The sequence below is a fragment of the Hyperolius riggenbachi genome, chromosome 4, assembly GCF_040937935.1.
Source record: "Hyperolius riggenbachi isolate aHypRig1 chromosome 4, aHypRig1.pri, whole genome shotgun sequence".
In the NCBI taxonomy this organism is placed as follows: Eukaryota; Metazoa; Chordata; class Amphibia; order Anura; family Hyperoliidae; genus Hyperolius; species Hyperolius riggenbachi.
This window is the reverse complement of record NC_090649.1, coordinates 209512542-209533740: the sequence shown is the minus strand read 5'-3', so window position 1 is coordinate 209533740 and position 21199 is coordinate 209512542. Positions and strand designations below refer to the sequence as shown.

General features: G+C 40.9%; 1 protein-coding gene across 1 annotated transcript in view; it reads left to right on the top strand.

Moving 5' to 3' along the window:
- ECE2 (endothelin converting enzyme 2) overlaps nucleotides 1-19721 on the top strand; it is a 133536-nt gene extending 113815 nt beyond the window's left edge. Inside the window, exons 17-19 of the mRNA XM_068281317.1 lie at nucleotides 16223-16413; nucleotides 18189-18284; nucleotides 18383-19721. Coding sequence (XP_068137418.1) covers nucleotides 16223-16413; nucleotides 18189-18284; nucleotides 18383-18559 — 464 coding nt within the window. The 3' untranslated portion in view covers nucleotides 18560-19721. The remainder of the gene's footprint in view (nucleotides 1-16222; nucleotides 16414-18188; nucleotides 18285-18382) is intronic.
- The last annotated feature ends 1478 nt before the right edge of the window (nucleotides 19722-21199 follow it).

Below are 21199 nucleotides of genomic sequence, written 5' to 3'. Positions count from 1 at the left end.
CAGCTCTGATAAAAAGGGAAATGTGCCTGAATGGTAAGGAGGTAATGGTAAGGTAATGGAAGGAGCTCAAATGAGGAATGATATATTTTATAGAGAATTATTTGTCAAATACATTTAAAAAGTAATTATAAACATTTTAGACTTAGTTCCCTTTTTTTCTGAATCAATACAGAGAACTGAGAAAATGGTTTTGATGACTGTAGTCAGGCATTCATAATATTACACAGAATAGTGGAGAAGTGATTATGTAAAAATACAGGTATTCATATGATCTGAGGCTATGGAGTTGCCGTCTTTTAGGGCCATCAGCTAGACACATGGTAAGTGCCTGGAACGGAGACAGGAAACTTGTGGCTTATATTTGTAGCTGTATTTTGCATTGTGGGCGGCCCTGGACTCTGATATTTATTGGGCACTGCAGGTGCCCAAATTTCGCCTCATTGCCAGGGTGTCAATGGATGCCTATGACAGTGCCTGCAAATTTGTGTTTTTTTCTGGTGGATTGGTGGTGGCGAGAAGGTTAAGATTAGGCATGGGGGGGAAGGATAAGGTTAGTCATGGGCAGTTAAAGGGAAGGTTCACGGTCTGTTATAAAAAAAATAAAAATCTAAATCCACTTACCTGGGGCTTCCTCTAGCCCGTGGCAGGCAGGATGTGCCCTCGGCGCCGCTCCGCAGGCTCCCGGTCACCTCCGGTGGCGCACCCGACCTGGCCAGGCCTGGCTGCAGGCGAGCTGAGATTCGAAATTTAAGGCCAGCTTCAGTTACTACTGTAGTGGTACAGTGGTTAGTGTGCTTGCCCACCACACAGTGAAACCCAGGTTCAAATCCCAGCCAATGTGAGTTGGCTTTTATGCTACAAATCCTTAAAGGGAACCTAAACGGAGAAGGATATGGATTTTTCCTTTTAAAATAATACCAGTTGCCTGAATCGCCTGCTGATCCTGTGTCTCTAATACTTTTAGCCACAGCCCCTGAACAAGCATGCAGATCAGGTGCTCTGACTGAAGTCAGACTGGATTAGCTGCATGCTTGTTTCAGGGTGTGATAGGATAATTCCCTGGCAGATGAGACCCTCCTCCCTCCGGGAGGAGGGAATAGGTAGAAGGGTAGAAGGGTAAAAGGGAGGAGGGAGGAGACCCACAAGAGGCTAATTAAAATCTCCCTAGCAGAGTGTGTAGCAGCTGTCCCATAACTAATTAGTGTAGGCAGACAACTGAGTCAAATGGTATAAGGACCTTGCTTGGAGGAGGGAGGGTGAGTCCTCCAGCAGTGATGTGTATTTCACTCAATCAGGTGTGCCTCCAGGTATTAGAGCTCTTGAAACATGTTTTCTATCATTTTTCCAGCCGGTAGAATTTTTTAAAATTTTCAAAGTTCGCCTCCCCATTGAAGTCTATTGCGGTTCGCGAACTTTTTCGCGAACCGAACCTTTCGCGGAGGTTCGCGAACCTAAAATCGGAGGTTCACGACATCTCTATCTGAGACCATAGTGCAGAGGATGAAAAGAAGATGCTCATGGATTGAACCTTATGGTAAAGAGAGGGGTGGAGTAAAACATGGTAGGGGACTGCGCAAAGGTGAAACTCCTTCAAAACACAGCCCTGCATGCCTAGGGAAAAATAATCTGGTGTAGAAAATTATTGGTGATAATGTTAAAACCTTAAGAGCTGGTATGGAATTGTAGTCTTTACAATACAATAACATTTCTATAGCGCTTTTCTCCCATAGGACTCAAAGCGCTTAGGCTCTCTCAGATTCAGTAGTCTTTGATTTATGAATTTAGGAATTAGTAAGTAATTGGTCACATTAGTAATACAAATTTCAGTGAAGAGACTAGCTCATAAACCAAACTCAAAGTGATAAAAGATGGACTTCCTAGTTAAGTAATTAACAAAGTCTGATTGAATGTGTTGTTCAAAAAGTTTGTATGCGAAGGAGAGAAAGATGAAGTAGTTTGTGCGATCTGAAGTATTCAGAAAGTATATCAGTATTGGTTTGATTCTATTTCAGTACACTTTCCTGTTTTTCTAATTGCCATAATTTTATGAAGTGGTTTGTCCTTCATTATGTTATGAACTAGCAAATATAAAGCCCCCTCTACATCATTCAATTCCGGGCGCAATTGATTGAATTTGATTGGATCGAATTCGATTAGATCGATTAAATTCTACATGTCCGATTGGGATTCAATCAGGATTCAATCGATCGTGTGATCGATTTTTGCTGGTTTTCAATGCAAATAGATCACACAATCGATCGAATCCTGATCAGACATGTCGGATTTAATCGATCTAATCAAATTCGATCCAATCGAATTCAATCAATCGCGCCAGGAATTGAATGGTGTAGAGGGGGCTTAAAAGTGGCAATGAAAATGGCATATAGCTGCCGGAGACTGAGAACATTAAGCTACTGACCATCTGCATAAGTACAACAAAGAAGGAAAATACTAAGTCTCTGTAAGAACAGGAAACAATTTATGTATTAGGAAATTGAAGGCATTTGACAGTTCTATTGGAGACTGAAGTTCTTATGTAGAGAGACTGAAGCTGTATTTTGAAGTTAATAATGTACTCTCAGAGTGAGGGCAGAAAAAAATCATACAGCCTTTTTCAGAGCCTGACAGCACCCTTAAAGCCATCTTCTAAAAGCTAAAAAGATATAATAGCTAATTTTCCCAAGAGCACGTTCACCAAAGCCTTTGGTCAATGCTTACAGAGATTCAGAATTTACAAGAAGCAATCAACAAGAGTGAGAAAGAATCTGTAAGAAATCTTATGAATATAAGAAAGAATTTATAAGAAATCAACAAGACTGAGTTGTTTCTTTCTTACATAGGAATGAAAAATAGCAGTACACTTTGATTTCAAAGAGGCACTGAATGATGCATAAAGAGACAGACTTAGGGGGTTAAACAATAAGAGCATACAAAAAAGGTGCTGACAGGAGATAACATTACTTTTAATTTAGCCATTGAAATTGGACTTGCAAGAGAGACCGCTGCTAATGACACACTGGTGGAAAGTGGTTACCTATATACTTAAAGCGGAATGAAACCCAGCATTTCTACTTTGCTCTAATAGATAATTTACAGCATATTATATACAACCAGCATTTTTTTTTTACTAGAACTGCATTCAAAGGGTTAACACAGGCTTTAGAAGCTTCCCTTCCAGCAGAGCTGGCCACTTCCTAAACTTTACATAATGTTATCTAGTGTTTAATTGGATCAAGTTAGAAATGTAAACAAAGTCTTCTCTCACACTGCCAGCTCTGCTGAACAAAGTCAGACAAGCATATGCTTTCTGATGCTTTCTGATTAAGTTAGAAGATGAATAAAGCAGTTATAAATAAAATGCAGAGTCAGCTCTCAGAGTAAAATTAGTGTACTTTAGGAATGTATAATTTCTAAATGAATAATAATACTTATGCACAAAAGCAAATATGCTAACCGTATGGCATATAAAAAGTAGGAAAACCTGTTTTTATTGAATATTATGTCAGGGTTTTATACCGCTTTAAAGAGAACCCGAGGTGGGTTTGAAAAATCCTTTTAGGACACAGAGGCACATTCTGCATACATGGCCAGCCTCTGTGTCCTTACAGTGTCCCCCCAGTCTCTCCCCCCCCCCCCCCGTGCTCTGCTGTCCACCATACAAAAAAAATGCCAGGCTAGCGACACGCAGATTGTCACTAGCCAGCCGGCTGTTTACTTAAGGCTGTCTGTCACCTGCTCCCCCGCCTCCTCTATAGCACGGCTCCCCACCTGTGTCCCCTCGCTCCCGCCTCTGTAAGCTTCCTCCAATTGGCTTACGGAGGCGGGGAGGGAAGGGACACAGGCGGGGAGCCGTGCTATAGAGGAGGAGGGGGAGCGGCTGTGACTGCCAGCCTTAAGTAAACAGCCGGCTAGCGACCATCTGCGCGTCGCTAGCCTGGCAGTTTTTTTTATGGTGGACAGCAGAGCACGGGGGGGGGGGGGGGGGAGACTGGGGGGACACTGTAAGGACACAGAGGCTAGCCATTGTATGCAGAATGTGCCTCTGTGTTCCTAATAGGATTTTGCAAACCCACCTCGGGTTCTCTTTACAGGCTATATATACAAATCATGGGCCATAGTAAGAGGCACAAATTCTGAATTCTGCTGGAATATACACCCATGATTTAAAGGTGTATATTGCAAGAAATGTCAAATAGGAAAGGTCATAGTCAAGCAGTTTGAATGGGCACAAAAAGCATTTCTGCATCAAAAAAAGTCTTATTAGATCCATGGTCTCAAAAATAACTATAATGACCCAGTAACAGCAAGTGCAAATGTTTGCCAAGCTGCAGTGACTGATCTGTCATCTGGCTGACACCAAAATTAACAGAAATCCCTGTGAATATGGAGCTAGACACTGAGTCAGCAATCTCAATAGCGAAACACTCAGAATATCTAAAAACTCTTTATAGACATGCTACTCCAGGTAACCAAACGTCTCCTTAAGACATATCAGTGAATCTCATCAAATTAAAATATCATCAAAAAGTTAATTTATTTTAGTAATTTAATTCAAAAAAGTGAAATTCATATATTACATAGATTCATTACACAAAGAGTGAAACATTTCAAGCGTTTATTTCTATTCATTTTGCTGATTATGGCCATTTTAAATACATGTTGGACTTGCAAATTAAAGCATTGTGCTGCCAGGAATGGTTGATCAAGATACCAGCTGACTAGATATCTATTAATATATTAAAAGTCAGTGTCAACTGAGTCAAATGTCAACACATGACTCAGCCTTATAGCAAAACATATAAAAGCTATATATGAGGCAGTGTGCAATCTACCTAAATATCTTAGAGCATACCCTGTACCAAACAGGATTTCACCAAAATTGGACACAGAACTGATGATGACCTAGACAAAAAATGTATAATTTCAAAAGTACTATAGAGTGCAGGAAGGACACCTATTGAATTTATTACAAAGCATGATGTTTGCATTTGTTGAAATTTTAAAGTCACCAATAACCTTGTGCAGCACACTGAGAAATATTCATTACTATTGATTGAATATATATTCATCTCTCTTGCTGGTGAACAGAAGTTTACAAGAATTATTCTCCCTCAAGCTTACTTTAAATAGAAGTAGGGGAAGGCCCCAAGCAGGTCCTGTTTATTCACACACCAAAAGGACTTTGCCAGTACAGCAGATTAATATTTGGCATTTTTCTCAGCACCATTTTGTAGAGTGAAGGGTCGATTTCTTCAGGGAATTCATAGTATGTAGTGCTGCTTAGATTATATCATTGTGACTGGCACACATACAGTAGTACACAACATAGAAAACATAAAAAATAGTTCTGACACAACTCAACAAGTATGGCCTGTAACCACATAACAAAATATGTATTATTTCAAAATTCTGTACTCTACTGCGACCTGTTACGTTCTGCACAGGTCACCATAGAAAATTCAATCAGTATTACAGGTGCAACAGCCTAGCACAGTTATTACCCAAAAGGGTTCCTGTTGACTGTCACTCTAGAAGAAATTTTGAAGCTCTATAGATTGGTATCGTAACTACTTGAGCAGGTAATCTGCGGTTAAAAGGCAGAGAACCTACAACACAGGTCTATGGATCTTCAGATACTGCTGCTGTGACGTACATAGCATCAACTCATAGGATAACATCAGTAGCAACATCTGTACTAGTCACGTATGAGCTATCTGTTTATACTACAACATGTTATGTATGTGACATAGGGGCTGATTCACAAAGCTTTTCTGTTGAATTGTCTCACCTTACTTATTGACTCACCAATTTATCTCTCCTTAAATGACTTAACTCATAATTTAGGTCTCCTTATCTAACTTAACTCGTGATTTATGTCTACTTATCTGAAGGGGAAAAAAGTATGATGTAATGAATTGTATGTGCAGTACGGGTAATTCATAGAACATTAGTAGCAGTAGATTTTTTTTATAACTGGATCATTCTCTAATATTTGCAGTTTACAAACTACTCTGTATTTTAAACTATGAAACAGAGCAGGAAAGTTCAAAGGGTCATTAGCTCTGCAGTAAAATCTTAACTTTTTGGGGACCGCGGGAATACGTTTCTACGCCGCTCCTGCGGCGCATCTACTCTGATCCGGCGTTGGATCTACGCCGCCGGTTCCCCGCTTCCTCCCGCCGATCGGGTCTCCTGGCCGCCCGTAATTCGGCAGTCAATAGACAGCCGGGAAGTTAATTTATGCGTAAGGAGCCAGTTTCATTGGCTCCTTACCATGTGATCACTGTGAGCCAATCACAGTGATCACTGGGCAGAAAGCAACAAAGTTGCTTTCTCGCCCGCCCTCCCTGTCAGACTGTCAGCGATCTCTGATAGAGAGAGCTGCAGCTGCTGTGTCTGTGTCTCACAGACGGTTTGAATGTAAAAAAAAAGCCAACTATTTTAACTATTGTACCCCTTTGATCCCCTCTGATCCCTTCCCAACCACCCAGAGTGTTAGTGTAGTCTAGGGTCTGTATTCTATCAGTGTAGATCAGTGTACAAAGGAGTGTAGATATATATATATATATATATATATATATATATATATATGTATATATATATATATATATATATATATATATACATATATATATATATATAGTGTAGGGGTAGAGAGTACAGTATATAGGAGTGGGTGTAGAGAGGAGTGTATATAGTGTAGTGTAGAGAGAAGTGTATATATAGTGTAGTGTAGAGAGAAGTGTATATATACTGTATATATAGTGTAGTGTAGAGAGGAGTGTATATATACTGTATATATAGTGTAGTGTAGAGAGGAGTGTATATATACTGTATATATAGTGTAGTGTAGAGAGGAGTGTATATATACTGTATATATAGTGTAGTGTAGAGAGGAGTGTATATATAGTGTAGTATATACAGCATTGTATATATACTGCTGTGGAAAGTGACTGCATATAGGGGCCGTACCATCTACAGTTTGTGTATATACTGCCATTTCGTAAAAAGGCAGAAATGACGAAGAGGACGTACTCTCTTCAGCAGGCGTATGAACTTATGTGCCTGTCTGGTGAAAGCAGCGAGGAGGTGGACAACTCTGACTCGGAGTTTGAGCCAGTCGTCAATAGCGACACCATATCCGCTGATTCAGAAATTGAGGATCAGTCCTCTCCCCAACCAAACAGCAGCGGGAGGCAGAGAGAGACTGTCGTGACAGCCAGCCAGACAAACAGCGGAGAGAGCAGAGTACCCCCTGCAAAACACCGGCGCCGCCACACATTGATACCAGAGGACATGGCCAGTCCTGTGTGGTCACCCGCCAATTTGGAAGCAGTCGAGCAACCACCATTTACCGCCCAGGCAGGAATATCCATATACACCTCAAATTTCTCCCCAATGGATTTCTTTCAGCTGATAATATCGGATGAGCTCTTGGGGATGATTGTGAAGCAAACAAATCTGTATGCTCAGCAGCACATCGCTGCTCACCCAGGGTCCAGTTATGCAAAGCCCAGTCACTGGAAGCCCACTACAATCCCCGAATTTAGAACATTTTTAGGGCTTTTCCTGAATATGGGCATCACCATAAAACATCATTATAAAGACTACTGGAGCAAGGTCTCCATCCATCACATGGGCATTTTCTCATGCACTATGTCCAGAACTTGTTTTCTGACAATATTGCGTTTCCTACATTTTAATGATAACACTCAGTGTGCATCCAGTACCAGCCCAAATTTTGATCGGCTTTATAAAATCCGTCCCCTCATCAATCATTTTTCCCAAAAATTTCCAGAGCTATACACGCCTGAAAAGGATATTTCCATCGATGAATCCCTCATACATTTCACCGGACGTCTGGCCATAAAGCAGTACATACCCTCTAAACGCACGAGGTATGGTGTCAAAATGTACAAGCTTTATGAAAGCACCAGTGGCTATACCTGGGCATTCAGGATTTATGAGGGGAAGGACAGCCAATTAGAGCCCCCTGGGTGCTTAGATTACATCGGCACAAATGGGAAAGTGGTGAGGGACTTAATTACCCCATTGCTAAATAATGGCTATAATCTCTATCTGGACAACTTCTACACAAGTATACCCCTTTTTAAACATCTGTTCAGCCAGAAAACCTCTGCTTGTGGTACAATGAGATCGAACCATAAAGGCTTCCTACAGACGCTAGTCAACAAGCGCCTTGAAAGAGGAGAGTCACAATATCTTCGCAGCAATGAAATGCTGGAGGCGAAGTATAAGGACAAAAGGGATGTGTACATGCTTTCTACAATACATCCAGCAGCAAACGCACCGACCAGGACAGATGGTGTACAGAACCCATTATGTATCCAAGAGTACAACCAGTACATGGGAGGTGTGGACTTCAACGACCGTCTTGTACAGTCACACCTGGCCTTGCGCAAGTCAAAGTACTGGTATAAAAAGGTTGCAATTTATTTAATTCAAGTGGGCATAGTTAATTCTTGGATACTCCACAAAAAGTCCACAAACAGTGGTACCTATAAGTCTTTCCTGGAGACCATAGTTATCGCACTGCTGGAACCATCAGATGAAGGCCCAAGTACAAGAAGTGATGCAGTTGCCAGACTTTCTGGGAAACATTACCCAGTAAAAATTCCACCAACCGCCTGCAAAGAATATCCACAGAAAAGATGCAGGGTTTGCTCTAAGCAGAAAAGGAGAGTACTCAGTCGATATCACTGTACAGATTGTCCTGAAAAACCTGGACTGTGTATGAAAGATTGTTTCCGGAAGTACCATTCCTCCATAAGATTTTAAATAGTTTCCCCTAAAATTCCACTAAATTTCACAAAATCAGCAGAGGTGTACCATTCCTCAACATTTTAATTTTTTCCACCCCCAAAATCCCAGCGTTTGCAAAATGCATTTTTTTATATAGAAAAGTCAGTTCTTCTGCTTTTTCATGGACATACTTTGGAGTGTAGAAAAAATTCACCCCAGAAATGATTCAGTAACTCCTTCCGAATAAAACGATATCAGATATGTGGGGCTACATTGTTTTTATAGTTAAAAGCAGTATCCAGAAAACGTTGTCTGTAATTGGGCTTTCAGAGAGCATAAATCACATGCTTGCATTTTACAGCATAAGCCGCTCACAATGAAGTCTGAGGTAAAAAGTCTGTCAAATTCTCACCAAAATGACTTCATTCAGTAAACTAAACCCCTTGAGGCAGAGCCGGGACAAGGTCCTCCAGCACCCAAGGCTGAGACACCAAAGTGCGCCCCTCCATCCCTCCCACCCCAGCCGTCATACACTGATTGCTATTAGACTAAGAGGGCCACAGGGCCCACAACCTCCCCAAAAACTTAATATCTATTTATCTGCCTTGTACTCACTTCCATGTAACCCCTTTTCTTATTTCTTTCTGCTTCAAACACAATTATAAATGACAGCTGAATGAAATCTGCGCCCCCTCCTACACAGCGCCCTGAGGCTGGAGCCTCTACAGCCTATGCCTCGGCCCAGCCCTGCCTTGAGGTATCATTGGATGGGTGCATTGATCATTTTGGCTGCATAGATTATTGGTGAAATGTGTGACAACAAAATAAAAAAAGCATTTAATTCCATCAAGTTTCACCAATAATCTATGCAGCCAAAATGATCAATGCACTCATCGAATGATACCTCAGGGGGTTTAGTTTACTGAATAAAGTCATTTTGGTGCAAATTTGACAGACTTTTTACCTCAGACTTCATTGTAAGTGGCTTATGCTGGAAAATACAAGCATGTGATTTATGCTCTCTGAAAGCTCAATTATAGACACCGTTTTCTGGATACTGCTTTTAACTATAAAAACAATGTAGCCCCACATATCTGATATCGTTTTATTCGGAAGGATTACTGAATCATTTCTGGGGTGAATTTCTACTACACTCCAAAGTATGTCCGTGAAAAAGCAAAAGAACTGACATATCTTAATAAAAAAAAGGCAATTTTCATTGTGTTGTCATATATTCCATCAAATTTCACCAATAATCTATGCAGCCAAAATGATCAATGCACCCATCGAATGATACCTCAGGGGGTTTAGTTTACTGAATGAAGTCATTTTGGCGGGAATTTGACAGACTTTTTACCTCAGACTTCATTGTAAGCAGCTTATGCTGGAAAATACAAGCATGTGATTTATGCTCTCTGAAAGCACAATTATATACAACGTTTTCTGGATACTGCTTTTAACTATAAAAACAATGTAGCCCCACATATCTGATATAGTTTTATTCGGAAGGATTACTGAATCATTTCTGGGGTGAATTTCTACTACACTCCAAAGTATGTTCGTGAAAAAGCAGAAGAACTGACATATCTCAATAAAAAAAATGCATTTTTCATTTTGTTGTCATACATTCCATCAAATTTCACCAATAATCTATGCAGCCAAAATGATCAATGCACCCATCGAATGATACCTCAGGGGGTTTAGTTTACTGAATGTCATTTTGGCAGGAATTTTACTATTTCAGTAGATTAGAGCTTCAAGAAAGTGATGTACACTAGCATTGTCACTTTTGTTCACTGAAAAGCTAAATTACACAGTTTTTCACAATCCCTAAAATGCACCTAATATGTAAATATTTTGCATTTTTTTCCATATATGCATAGGAAACACATGAAATAATAGATTTTTTAAAAGATTTTATGTTTTAATGCAAGATATTTACACATCTTTGGTTGAACTGTACTGGTTGAACTCGATGGACGTATGTCTTTTTTCAACCAAAATTACTATGTACCGTATATACTCGCAAGCAAGCCGAATTTTTGACCCCCCAAAAGTGGGCCAAAAGTTGGGGGGTCGGCTTGCTTGCGAGTCATGGGTGGGTGGATAGGTGCTGTCCCTCCCCGCTCCCCCCGCGGCCGCCGCCGCTGCTATTACCTTGGGCGGCGCCGCTTCCTCTATCCCCGTCCTCCGGTAACTCATTCACAGCAGCGCGCCCCCCACTGCTGTGATGACGCAGGAAACCATAGAGAGCGGTTCCCATAGTAACGGCATCGCCGCTACAGGAAGCCGCTCTCTATGGTTTCCTCGTCATCACAGCAGCGAGAGGCGCGGTAATAGCAGCGGCGGCCGCGGGGGAGCGGGGAGGGACAGCACCTACCCACCCACCTACCCACCCATACTGGGGCACTATGCTAGCTATATGGGGCACTATGCTAGCTATATTGGGGCACTATACAAGCTATACTGGGGCATTATACAAGCTATACTGGGGCACTATACAAGCTATAATGGGGCACTATACTAGCTATAATGGGGCACTATACTAGCTATAATGGGGCACTATACTAGCTATAATGGGGCACTATACTAGCTATAATGGGGCACTATACTAGCTATAATGGGGCACTATACTAGCTATACTGAGCACTTAGCACTTCACTAGCTAAACTGGGGCACTTCACTAGCTATACTGAGCACTATACTAGCTATACTGAGCACTATACTAGCTATACTGAGCACTATACTGGGCACTATACTGGCTATACTGGGCACTATACTGGCTATACTGAGCACTATACTAGCTATACTGAGCACTATACTAGCTATACTGAGCACTATACTAGCTATAATGAGCACTATACTAACTATAATGAGCACTATACTAGCTATACTGAGCACTATACTAGCTATACTGAGCACTATACTGGGCACTATACTGGCTATACTGGGCACTATACTAGCTATACTGAGCACTATACTAGCTATACTGAGCACTATACTAGCTATAATGAGCACTATACTAGCTATAATGAGCACTATACTAGCTATAATGAGCACTATACTAGCTATACTGAGCACTATACTAGCTATACTGAGCACTATACTAGCTATACTGGGGCATTTTACTAGCTATACTGAGCACTACCTACCTATACTGGGCACTATACTAGCTATACTGGGACATACTGGGGGGATCACGCGGCCAGCGTTTCCTACCCCCGGCTTACATGAGGGTTAATCATTTTTTCCTGTTTTTTGGGGTAAAAGAGGGGGGTCGGCTTACATGCGGGTCGGCTTGCTTGCGAGTATATACGGTAACTATGTAAATAACTATGTAACATTTCAGACAAGTACATGGTGGGAGAGCTCAGAGAAGCTCTTTTGCATATATAACAGCTGAAGTTTCTTAGCTCTTCCTGTACTGGAAACAATATAAGACTTATATTTGTGCTATTAATGCTAGTGATAGATCTGCCCTATTGGATAGGAGTAGATGTCCCGCCCGCGAGAAGTCGGAGACAATTAGGTTTTGTACTAGATTTTCGGCACAACATCGAGAGGTTTCTGGGATACTGGACAAGCATTGGCATATTCTCACTAACGATGCCAAATTGAGCACAGTGGTAACACAAACCCCCCTTTATTCATTTCGTAGGGCACCGTCCCTACGGGATCTTTTGGTTAACAGTCATTTCGTCGATCCTCAGACCAACAAAAAGCACTGTAAAGTGACTGGTACATACACCTGTGGTGGGTGTTCGGTATGCCGTTACATCCAGGTGGGCAGATCGGTTCGCCTTCCGGATGGTCGGGATTGGTGTTTCCCACATTATGTAAATTGTAGTACCACCCTTGTGGTATACTTGTTGCTCTGCACTTGCGGGGCCTTTTATGTGGGAAAGACCAAAAATGAATTTCGTACACGCATCTCGCAACATATTGCAAGTATTAAGAGTTCAAACTATAATAATCTCACTCCAGTGGCGAAGCATTTTAAATCTGCTCATGGTGGTAGATTTCAACATGTGCGTTTTGTTGGTCTTGATAGAATCCATAACTCTGCAAGAGGTGGGAATATGGATCGTTTGCTTCTACAACGTGAAGCAAGGTGGATATTTGATTTAGAGGCAACTAAGAAACCAGGCCTCAATGAAAATACAAGTTATGTTCCCTTTCTGCCACCTTAGGAGTTTCTAGTGTTAGCATCCCATACTTTATGTGTCTGTGTGCTCTTTCAGTGGGAAGGGTTTTTGGGGGCTCCCGGCTGGGGCATCTCACGTCCAGGTCTTCCGCATGATGTCTATAGAGAGAATCTCTTAATTTGTGTTTATGCCAGAATCGGCTTGATCCCCATCTGGATAGGGATGTGCAGACACGTACGTCTCTTCCACTTCTATGATGGGGGTGATCTAATTATAACGAATGAGCGGAATCTCATACATTGTGATCTAATATATTCACTTATCCTGCTTAGTTTTTTGAAGCCACATATATATATGGTAGGCGTTTCTAATTATGAATAATAATCATTATTTGTATAGCTACTTTGCTTTTATGATGTTATCTTGGGATGGGACGTGGGGCGCATGTGTCTGTTTGTGCTGCCGCCGTCTGATCCGGCTGCTTTGGCGTCTCCCGCCCCTTCCCTGGGGCCTGCGTGCGGGGGGGCGGGGCTTGGCGGACGCGTCGGGTGAGCTATTGGGCGCGCCCGTCGTGTCTGCCCGCTCCGCCCCTCCGCTCGCATTGGCCCTGGTGTGGGGGCGGGAGGTGCCGTGCTTGCGGCCGGATTGGACGGCGGCCTGCACATAGACACGGCGCTGGCCCCGGAAGGACACGCCTCCTGAAGAAGCCGGCAGAGTCCGGCGAAATCGATCGAGGATGCCGTCCTCCACCATGTGACCATTTCGTCCATGCCTCCATGCTGCCTAAACCGGGCGCTGTATCCTCCTCTCCACACCGCCAGCATTAGAGACTCGGCCAATCGCTCCAGGCTCCGTTATAGCAGGCCAACATGAAGACTCCACACTGGTGGATACAGTAAGAGCCCTTTGGGCACTTTAACTGCACATGCTGCCTGTACAGAGACACTGTCAATATTGCCATACATCTTATTTGCTTGTTTGCTACATGAACTGACTAGCACTGGATGTGCTTTGCTGCTGCTGCAATCTGGTACATGCTGACTTGCCATTTGATGTGCTTGCTTGTCAAGGGTTCTGAGGAATCATACTGCATGTGCTATGCTGTGCAACAACACAGGACTGTATTTTGCTATATCTACATGCTATACCGAGTTGGCTTGCTAGCCTGATGGGACGCTGAGTACTCTATCTGCTCTATTGGATGATTATGTGCATGGCCCCCATACAATATTGGAGGCTACATGATATGAAGTAATCACTGTGCATTGGATAAGAGTTCTGGGGCCATATGCAATTCTCTTTTTCACCTGAGTTTTCACCTAGGAGATAATTTTTCACCTTTGTTTTTAAATAACTTTCAAGTACTTTTCAACTAAAAAAGTATCAAAAAGTTGGTGAAAAAGTACTATCAAAATTATTTTAATCATGTTCTTGCCTTCTGGGGGCTTAAAAGGCATTTTATTGACAAGTTTAAAAATATCACCTAGGAGAAAACACAGGTGAAAAAGTGAATTGCATATGGCCCCTGGAATCTATTTTTCAAATTAACTGCTTTTGATATTTCTCCGGTTGTGAGAGATTTAGGAATAACTTTTTTCATACAAGGTTTTTTTTTAATCTATTTTTATAGGGCTGCGCAGTCTTCTATACGTGTGCACACGATCTAGCGTTATTTACATCTAGGAGGGGGAGAGTGGTGGGCACGCCTGGGTGGGTATGTGCATGGATGGGGTGGGGGATGGGTTATATGGTGGGATTTTATCTTGTAGTTTTTTAATAATGAGCATATGTTTGAATAAAGTTTTGTACTTTTGAATAAGACTGATTTGTATTCAATCAGGCCTCACCTCTCCTTCATTCTATCTCATAGTTTGTACTATACCTGTACTACACATACAAATCATTATATCATAAGTTTATTTTCACTTCAGAATCTTTTTAACTCATGATTTATGTCTCCTTAACCGACTTATCTCATGGTTTATCTCTCCCTATTTGATGTAACTCATGGTTTATCACTCTTTTTAGCACTTTGCAATGGAAAAAGTACCAAAAAATAGGTGAAAAAGTCCTGTCAAAATTATTCTAAGTATTTGTTTGCTTGCTGGTGGCTTAAAAGGCATTTTATTGACAAGTTTGAAAATGTAACCTAGGAGAAAACTCAGGTGAAAAAGTGAATTGCATATGGGCCCTTATCTGTTTATCTCATATATTAGCTCTCCTTGGCCCATGCAATTAACTTTTTTTGTGAGTTTTCTCCTAGGAGATAATTTTTCAACTTCTTTTTAAAATCACATTTTGTAACTGAAAAAGTACCAAAAAGTTGGGGGGAAAAGTACTATCAAAATTATTTTGAGTATTTTCTTGCTTGCTGGTGGCTTAAAAGATATTTAGTGACATGTTTAGAATATATCACCTAGGAGAAAACTCAGGAGAAAAAGTTAAATGCACATGGGGCCATATGCAATTCACTTTTTCACCTGCGTTTTCTCCTAGGAGATAATTTTTCATCTTCAAATTAAAATAACTTTCCAGGACTTTTCAACTAAAAAAGTACCAACAAGTAAATGAACAATTACTATCACAATTATTTTGAGTATTTTCTTGCTTTCTAATGGCTTAAAATGCATTTTGTTGACAAATTTAAAAATATCACCCATGAGAAACTCAGGTGAAAAAGTTAATTGCATATGGGCAATGGGTCCATATGCAATTCACTTTTCCTACTTCGTTTTCTCCAAGTTGATATTTTTAAACTTGTCAATAAAATGCCTTGTAAACCACCAGAAAGCAACAAAATACTCAAAATAAATTTGATAGCACCTTTCCAACTACTTTTTGGTACTTTTTTAGTTGAAAAGTGCTGGAAAGTTATTTTAAATTGAAAGTGAAAAATTATCTCCTAGGAGAAAACTCATGTGAAAAAGTGAATTGCATATGGCCCATGGGCCCTTATCTGTTCATCTCATGCATTAGCTCTTCTTACAGTTAAGGTGGAAAATAGTAAGCCTTATGAATCAACCCCATAGTTCTAAAGGTCAACTGAAATTGCTTTAAAAGCCTTCATTTTCTAACGACCAGTAGCCACTGCCCTTTTTGGGAAAGAAAATAAAATCCTTTAGAGAAATGGCCATGGACTTGTTAACCTCTAGTGATTTTATTTTTTGCTGTACACAAGAACTGCATTGATTATCCTTTAGATTGTCTCCTGCATGTTGTTTACGTTTTCTGTAAATCCTTTTTGTCACAATGCTAGTGAGTCACAAGAATTTCCTTCGAAACATAACTCACTTGAGCCATAATTCCCATTGCAGGTAGAGAATATGATGAAGACGGAAACCTGCGTCCTTGGTGGCAAAACTCATCTTTGGATGCATTTAAAAACCGCACTGAGTGCATGATTAGTCAGTACAATGCTTACACTGTAAATGGAGAGAAGGTCAATGGAAGACAAACCCTAGGGGAGAACATAGCAGATAATGGAGGTTTGAAGGCAGCATACCATGTAAGTACCTGTAAATTCCAGTTTTTTAATAGTGCATGTTTTAAGCTTAAATGGAACCTGAGATGGGGCAAAAAATGGGTACATGCCTGGGGGCTTCCTCCAGCCCTCTACAGGCCGATCGCTCTATTGCCATCTCTCCCCAGGTAGCTGGAGGCTGGAGGAAGCCCCAGGTATGTATATATTTTTTTTTCTTCCCCACCTCAGGTACACTTTAACCACTTCACCCCCAGCTGTGCGGATATCTCCGTCCCTTTTTCCATCCTTTCACACCCAGGGATGGAGGTATCCGCACCTCCCGCGCTCCCGACGCTGCCCCCACTCCCGCTTGCTCGTGCGTGTGCTCCCGCTCTCTTGCACACCACCGCCCGCTCACCCGGAGATCAATGAACGGGAAAACTCGTTACCGTTCATTGATCTAAGCCCCCGCAATGATTGGTTGCTTCTATGAGAAGCAGCGATCATTGTGAAAAAAAAACAGTTTCCCAGCCTCATAACACTTCCTGCAAGCATACTTCCTGTACGCTTGCAGGTCGCATAAACAAAAAGTTACTGTGGCCATCTTGTGGCCAAATAGTAAAACTACACCCTAAATCATTTTTCATATACAAATACAATAGTTTTACACTAAAAATTAACTCATTACCTCCCACACTCCCCAATTTTTTTGGGTAATAAAAAAAAATTACAATAAAAAAAATACATAAATAGTTACCTTAGAGACTGAACTTGTTAAATATTTATGTCAAGAGGGTATAACACTGTTACTTTATAAACTATGGGCTTGTAATTAGGGATGGATGCAAAACTGAAAAACATGCACCTTTATTTCCAAATAAAATATTGGTGCCAAACATTGCGATAGGGGCATAATTTAAACGGTTTTATAACCGGGACAAATGGGCAAATACATTTCATGGGTTTTAATTACTGTAGCATGCATTATTTAAAAACTATAATGGCAGAAAACTGTAAAATAATAATTTTTTTTCCCCACATTTTTTCCTATTTTCTCATTAAAACACATTTAGAATAAAATAATTCTTGGCATAATGTCCCACCTAAAGAAACCCTAATTGGTGGTGAAAAAAACAAGATATAGTTCATTTCATTGCGATAAGTAATGATAAAGTTATAGACGAATGAATGGAAGGAGCGCTGAAAGGTGAAAATTGCTCTGGTGCTCAAGGGGTAAAACCCCTCAGTTGTGAAGTGGTTAAAGTCTAGTTTAGAATTATAATGCAATAATATCTCTTTATAATCTGAAAAAAATATTAATTACAAGTTCTTTAGCTGACTAAAGCAGTAAGTTAGAACTGTCACAAGTGAGTAGCATGGCAAGTGGTCACAAACAAGAGGTTTCCCCAAAGGAAAGAAAATCTGAACTGTCACAGATAAGAGGCATGGTAAGTGCTCACAACCAAGCATGAAGAGGCCTACACATGGCACTCTTGTTAAAATGTAAGCATTTTTACATGGACCAACTCCTTTTAGTGAGAGGTAGACATAGTTTAGTTGATTTTGGTCCGGCATATTCTGGTATTGCTGATGCAATTGTACATACTATGCCATAAAATTTGCAGAGAGGCTTTCTCTGCAACCACTATAAGTCAGGTGCTGCTTGGTAATAAGCACCCACCATGCTACTTACCGTATTTGTGATAAAGCAGTAAGTCAGTCTTCTTAATCAGAAAACATATGTGTCAGGTTTTAAAGTGGTGAGCTGGAAACTCGACCTGATCCTCATTCTTTTGCATTATGGTATATTCTCCTTTCAGGCTTACAAATCCTGGTTACAGAAACACGGTGAGGAGAAACGATTACCTGGAGTTAGGTTGACCAACCATCAGCTCTTTTTTGTAGGATTTGCACAGGTGAGTTGAAATAATTAACAATCTAGTCTTTATTGAGTGACAGCACTTGCATTGTACACTAATATTTACTAATGTAGTCTCATTATATTCTATTGCAGGTGTGGTGCTCTGTACGGACTCCAGAGAGCAGCCATGAAGGATTAGTCACAGATCCCCATAGTCCTGCAAAATTCAGAGTGATTGGAACCTTGTCAAACTCAAAAGACTTTGCCGAGCATTTCATCTGTCCCAAAGGGACCCCAATGAATCCAGGAAAATACTGTGATGTGTGGTGAAAGGCTAGATGCACACATCAGTGTGGATGTGCATTCTTCTTGGATGTGTGTTCTACATATGCGTGCATGTGTGAGACCATTAGAAAAAACTAAATGGCCATTTTACCCAAAACTATAATTTTTACTACAGGTGGACATGAGTGGGCTAAAATATCCAGAGCTTATTTATGTCTTTCAGAGACTCCAGTGGTATGATATCCCAAATGTACAACTCTGTCCCCTTCCTTCCTTACATGGCGTCGAAATTTCTTAGTTGAGGTCTGTCTATATAAGTTTGTAGTTGAGGTCTATTTATAGAGCCTCATGTCTCCTGACATTATTTTCCATAAACTAAATAACCAGAGAGTGAGATCCTCTTGTAATAGCTGAAGCAGTTGGATAGAGTTGGGAACTCAGGTGCAGAGGTCAGAATACAGGAGTCCACAAGAGATATAAGAAAGCCATGAGTGTTTTAACCCACCAGCAAGTATTCAACAGTGAAAAATTAAGTTTTGGCTGGACTGACCCATTAAGTGCTATGATAAAGTGTGATTGACTTTTGACAGAGGTGGGAAACTGTATATGATTTGTAATACTAGTATGATTGACAAATGAATGTGATTGCTGACACAGTAGTGAATGCAATCTGTGAAACAGATAGACAGTTGCAGATAGACTTTGTGCAGGATTATATGAAAAGTTTATTTTTATCATAATGACGTAGCATAATTATGACCAAAGATAGAAACAGCTCTGTGAAATAAGTGCCAAATGGAGAAAGTCATATCTCCAACAGCATGATGAAGAAGCAACAGCAGCAGCAGATATAATGGGAATATTTCTGGTATATTTAACCAGCTTTGTTATATTTTCAAAAGTAAATATTATTAGTTACACTAGCAGTCTTAATGAAGTTAATGCGGCTATTTGTGTGTAGTGACAGTTGTTGACTTAGCTCTGCCTGCATTTCACCTTATCCAGCAGATCTGTCTGACTCACCCCGACCTCCCACCTACCCCACCCCTTAAGCATACCTTTCTCTTGTTCAACTACTTGGCAAACCTTTGTGGCAGCACAGGACTGCTTAGGGCCCTCCAGCCATTTGTTTTTTAATAAATACTTTGCACTGGTTGGAGACACCCACTTGCAAACTAAGAGGTATGGACAGTAAAGGTCCGTACACACGCCGGACTTTAGGCAACGACGGGTCCGTCGTTGCCTCCCGCTGGGTGGGCGTGCCAGCGACAGTCCGGCGTGTGTACGCTCTGTCGTCAGACTGATACGGCTGTTTCTGAGCGATCCGCCCGGCGGATCGCTCAGAAACAGCCGTATCAGTCTGACGACAGAGCGTACACACGCCGGACTGTCGCTGGCACGCCCACCCAGCGGGAGGCAACGACGGACCCGTCGTTGCCAAAAGTCCGGCGTGTGTACGGACCTTAAGCCTGCAGTCTGGACTTCCCATAAACAGCGGGCAGTTTATGAAGTGGTAAGCTATCCAAAGGACCAATTTTTCTGTTCACTGAATCTGTTTCCTAGGGGGTCCACAGTATGCATTTTCCTGCTATGGATTGGCCTAATCGTCTCTAAATTCCAATATGACCTAATTGATCTGATTAGCTTTAGAAGTTATATTGATAAGGCTTCTTTAACATGAATGAAGAAAAGGAATAGAAAATTATCTATTTATAAATGTTGGAACTATCTAAATTCATTAATTTAAAAGAATACTAGGCATTCATCCAATTCATCTTTCATTAGTTTATTGTACCTGGAGCAACGAAATATAATTTCTGATTTGTCACTGTGAGTTATTGTACTATTTTTGTCTTTGTAAATTAGGTTCTAGATTTGGTAGATGCTTCTCACTGTTCTGCATCTTAGACTTAAAATGGATCCGAGGAGAACTTTTACTCATTGCATAATTCTGTTCCTTTCCTATTGTTTCTATGGCATTCCTCAAGCCAAATACTTTTTTGTTTTTGTTTTAATACTCTAATTCCCTATAAACTAAATAAACCATGCCCACAGGTTTTCAGAGATCCTTGGCAGTAGCAAGGGCTCATGGGAGCTCAGTCTGGGCCGGAGGAGGAGGAGGTGTTACTAGCCATTGATTTCAGAGGCAGAGGGGAGGAGGGAGGAGGGGGGATTAGGTTTTTTTCACAGGCTGAGTGCTCAAGATACAGATAAGCCTGCCTCTGTGTAATGTTTACAAACAACATGGCTGCTGTCATTGTATCACAGGAAGAAATAATCATTTTCTATTAAAGCTGTTTGCATCTAGATTTGCTGAGTAAACTTTAGATAAGATATATAGACAAGTTACTTGTTATAGTTAGTTTTTCATCTCGGATCCGCTTTAAGCATGTTTGTCTTTATCATCTCTACACATTACAGGGTCTCATAGCTAGCCTTATTCATCTGACTTACATGTAAGCAGGTAATACATTTGCATGCAAAGCACAGTTACTAAACATGGTTCAAACATAAACTGTCATATTGGAACGTACAGTACAAGTTTGCTGGCAGTCAGTGTCCAGGTAATTACCCATGCAGCAAGATGGGAGGTTTCTAGGTTATCCATACTCCACTAGAAGAGTACAGATTCCTGCTTGGTAAAAAGGTACAATTTTCAGCTTCAGTCAGTCTTGGAAATGCATA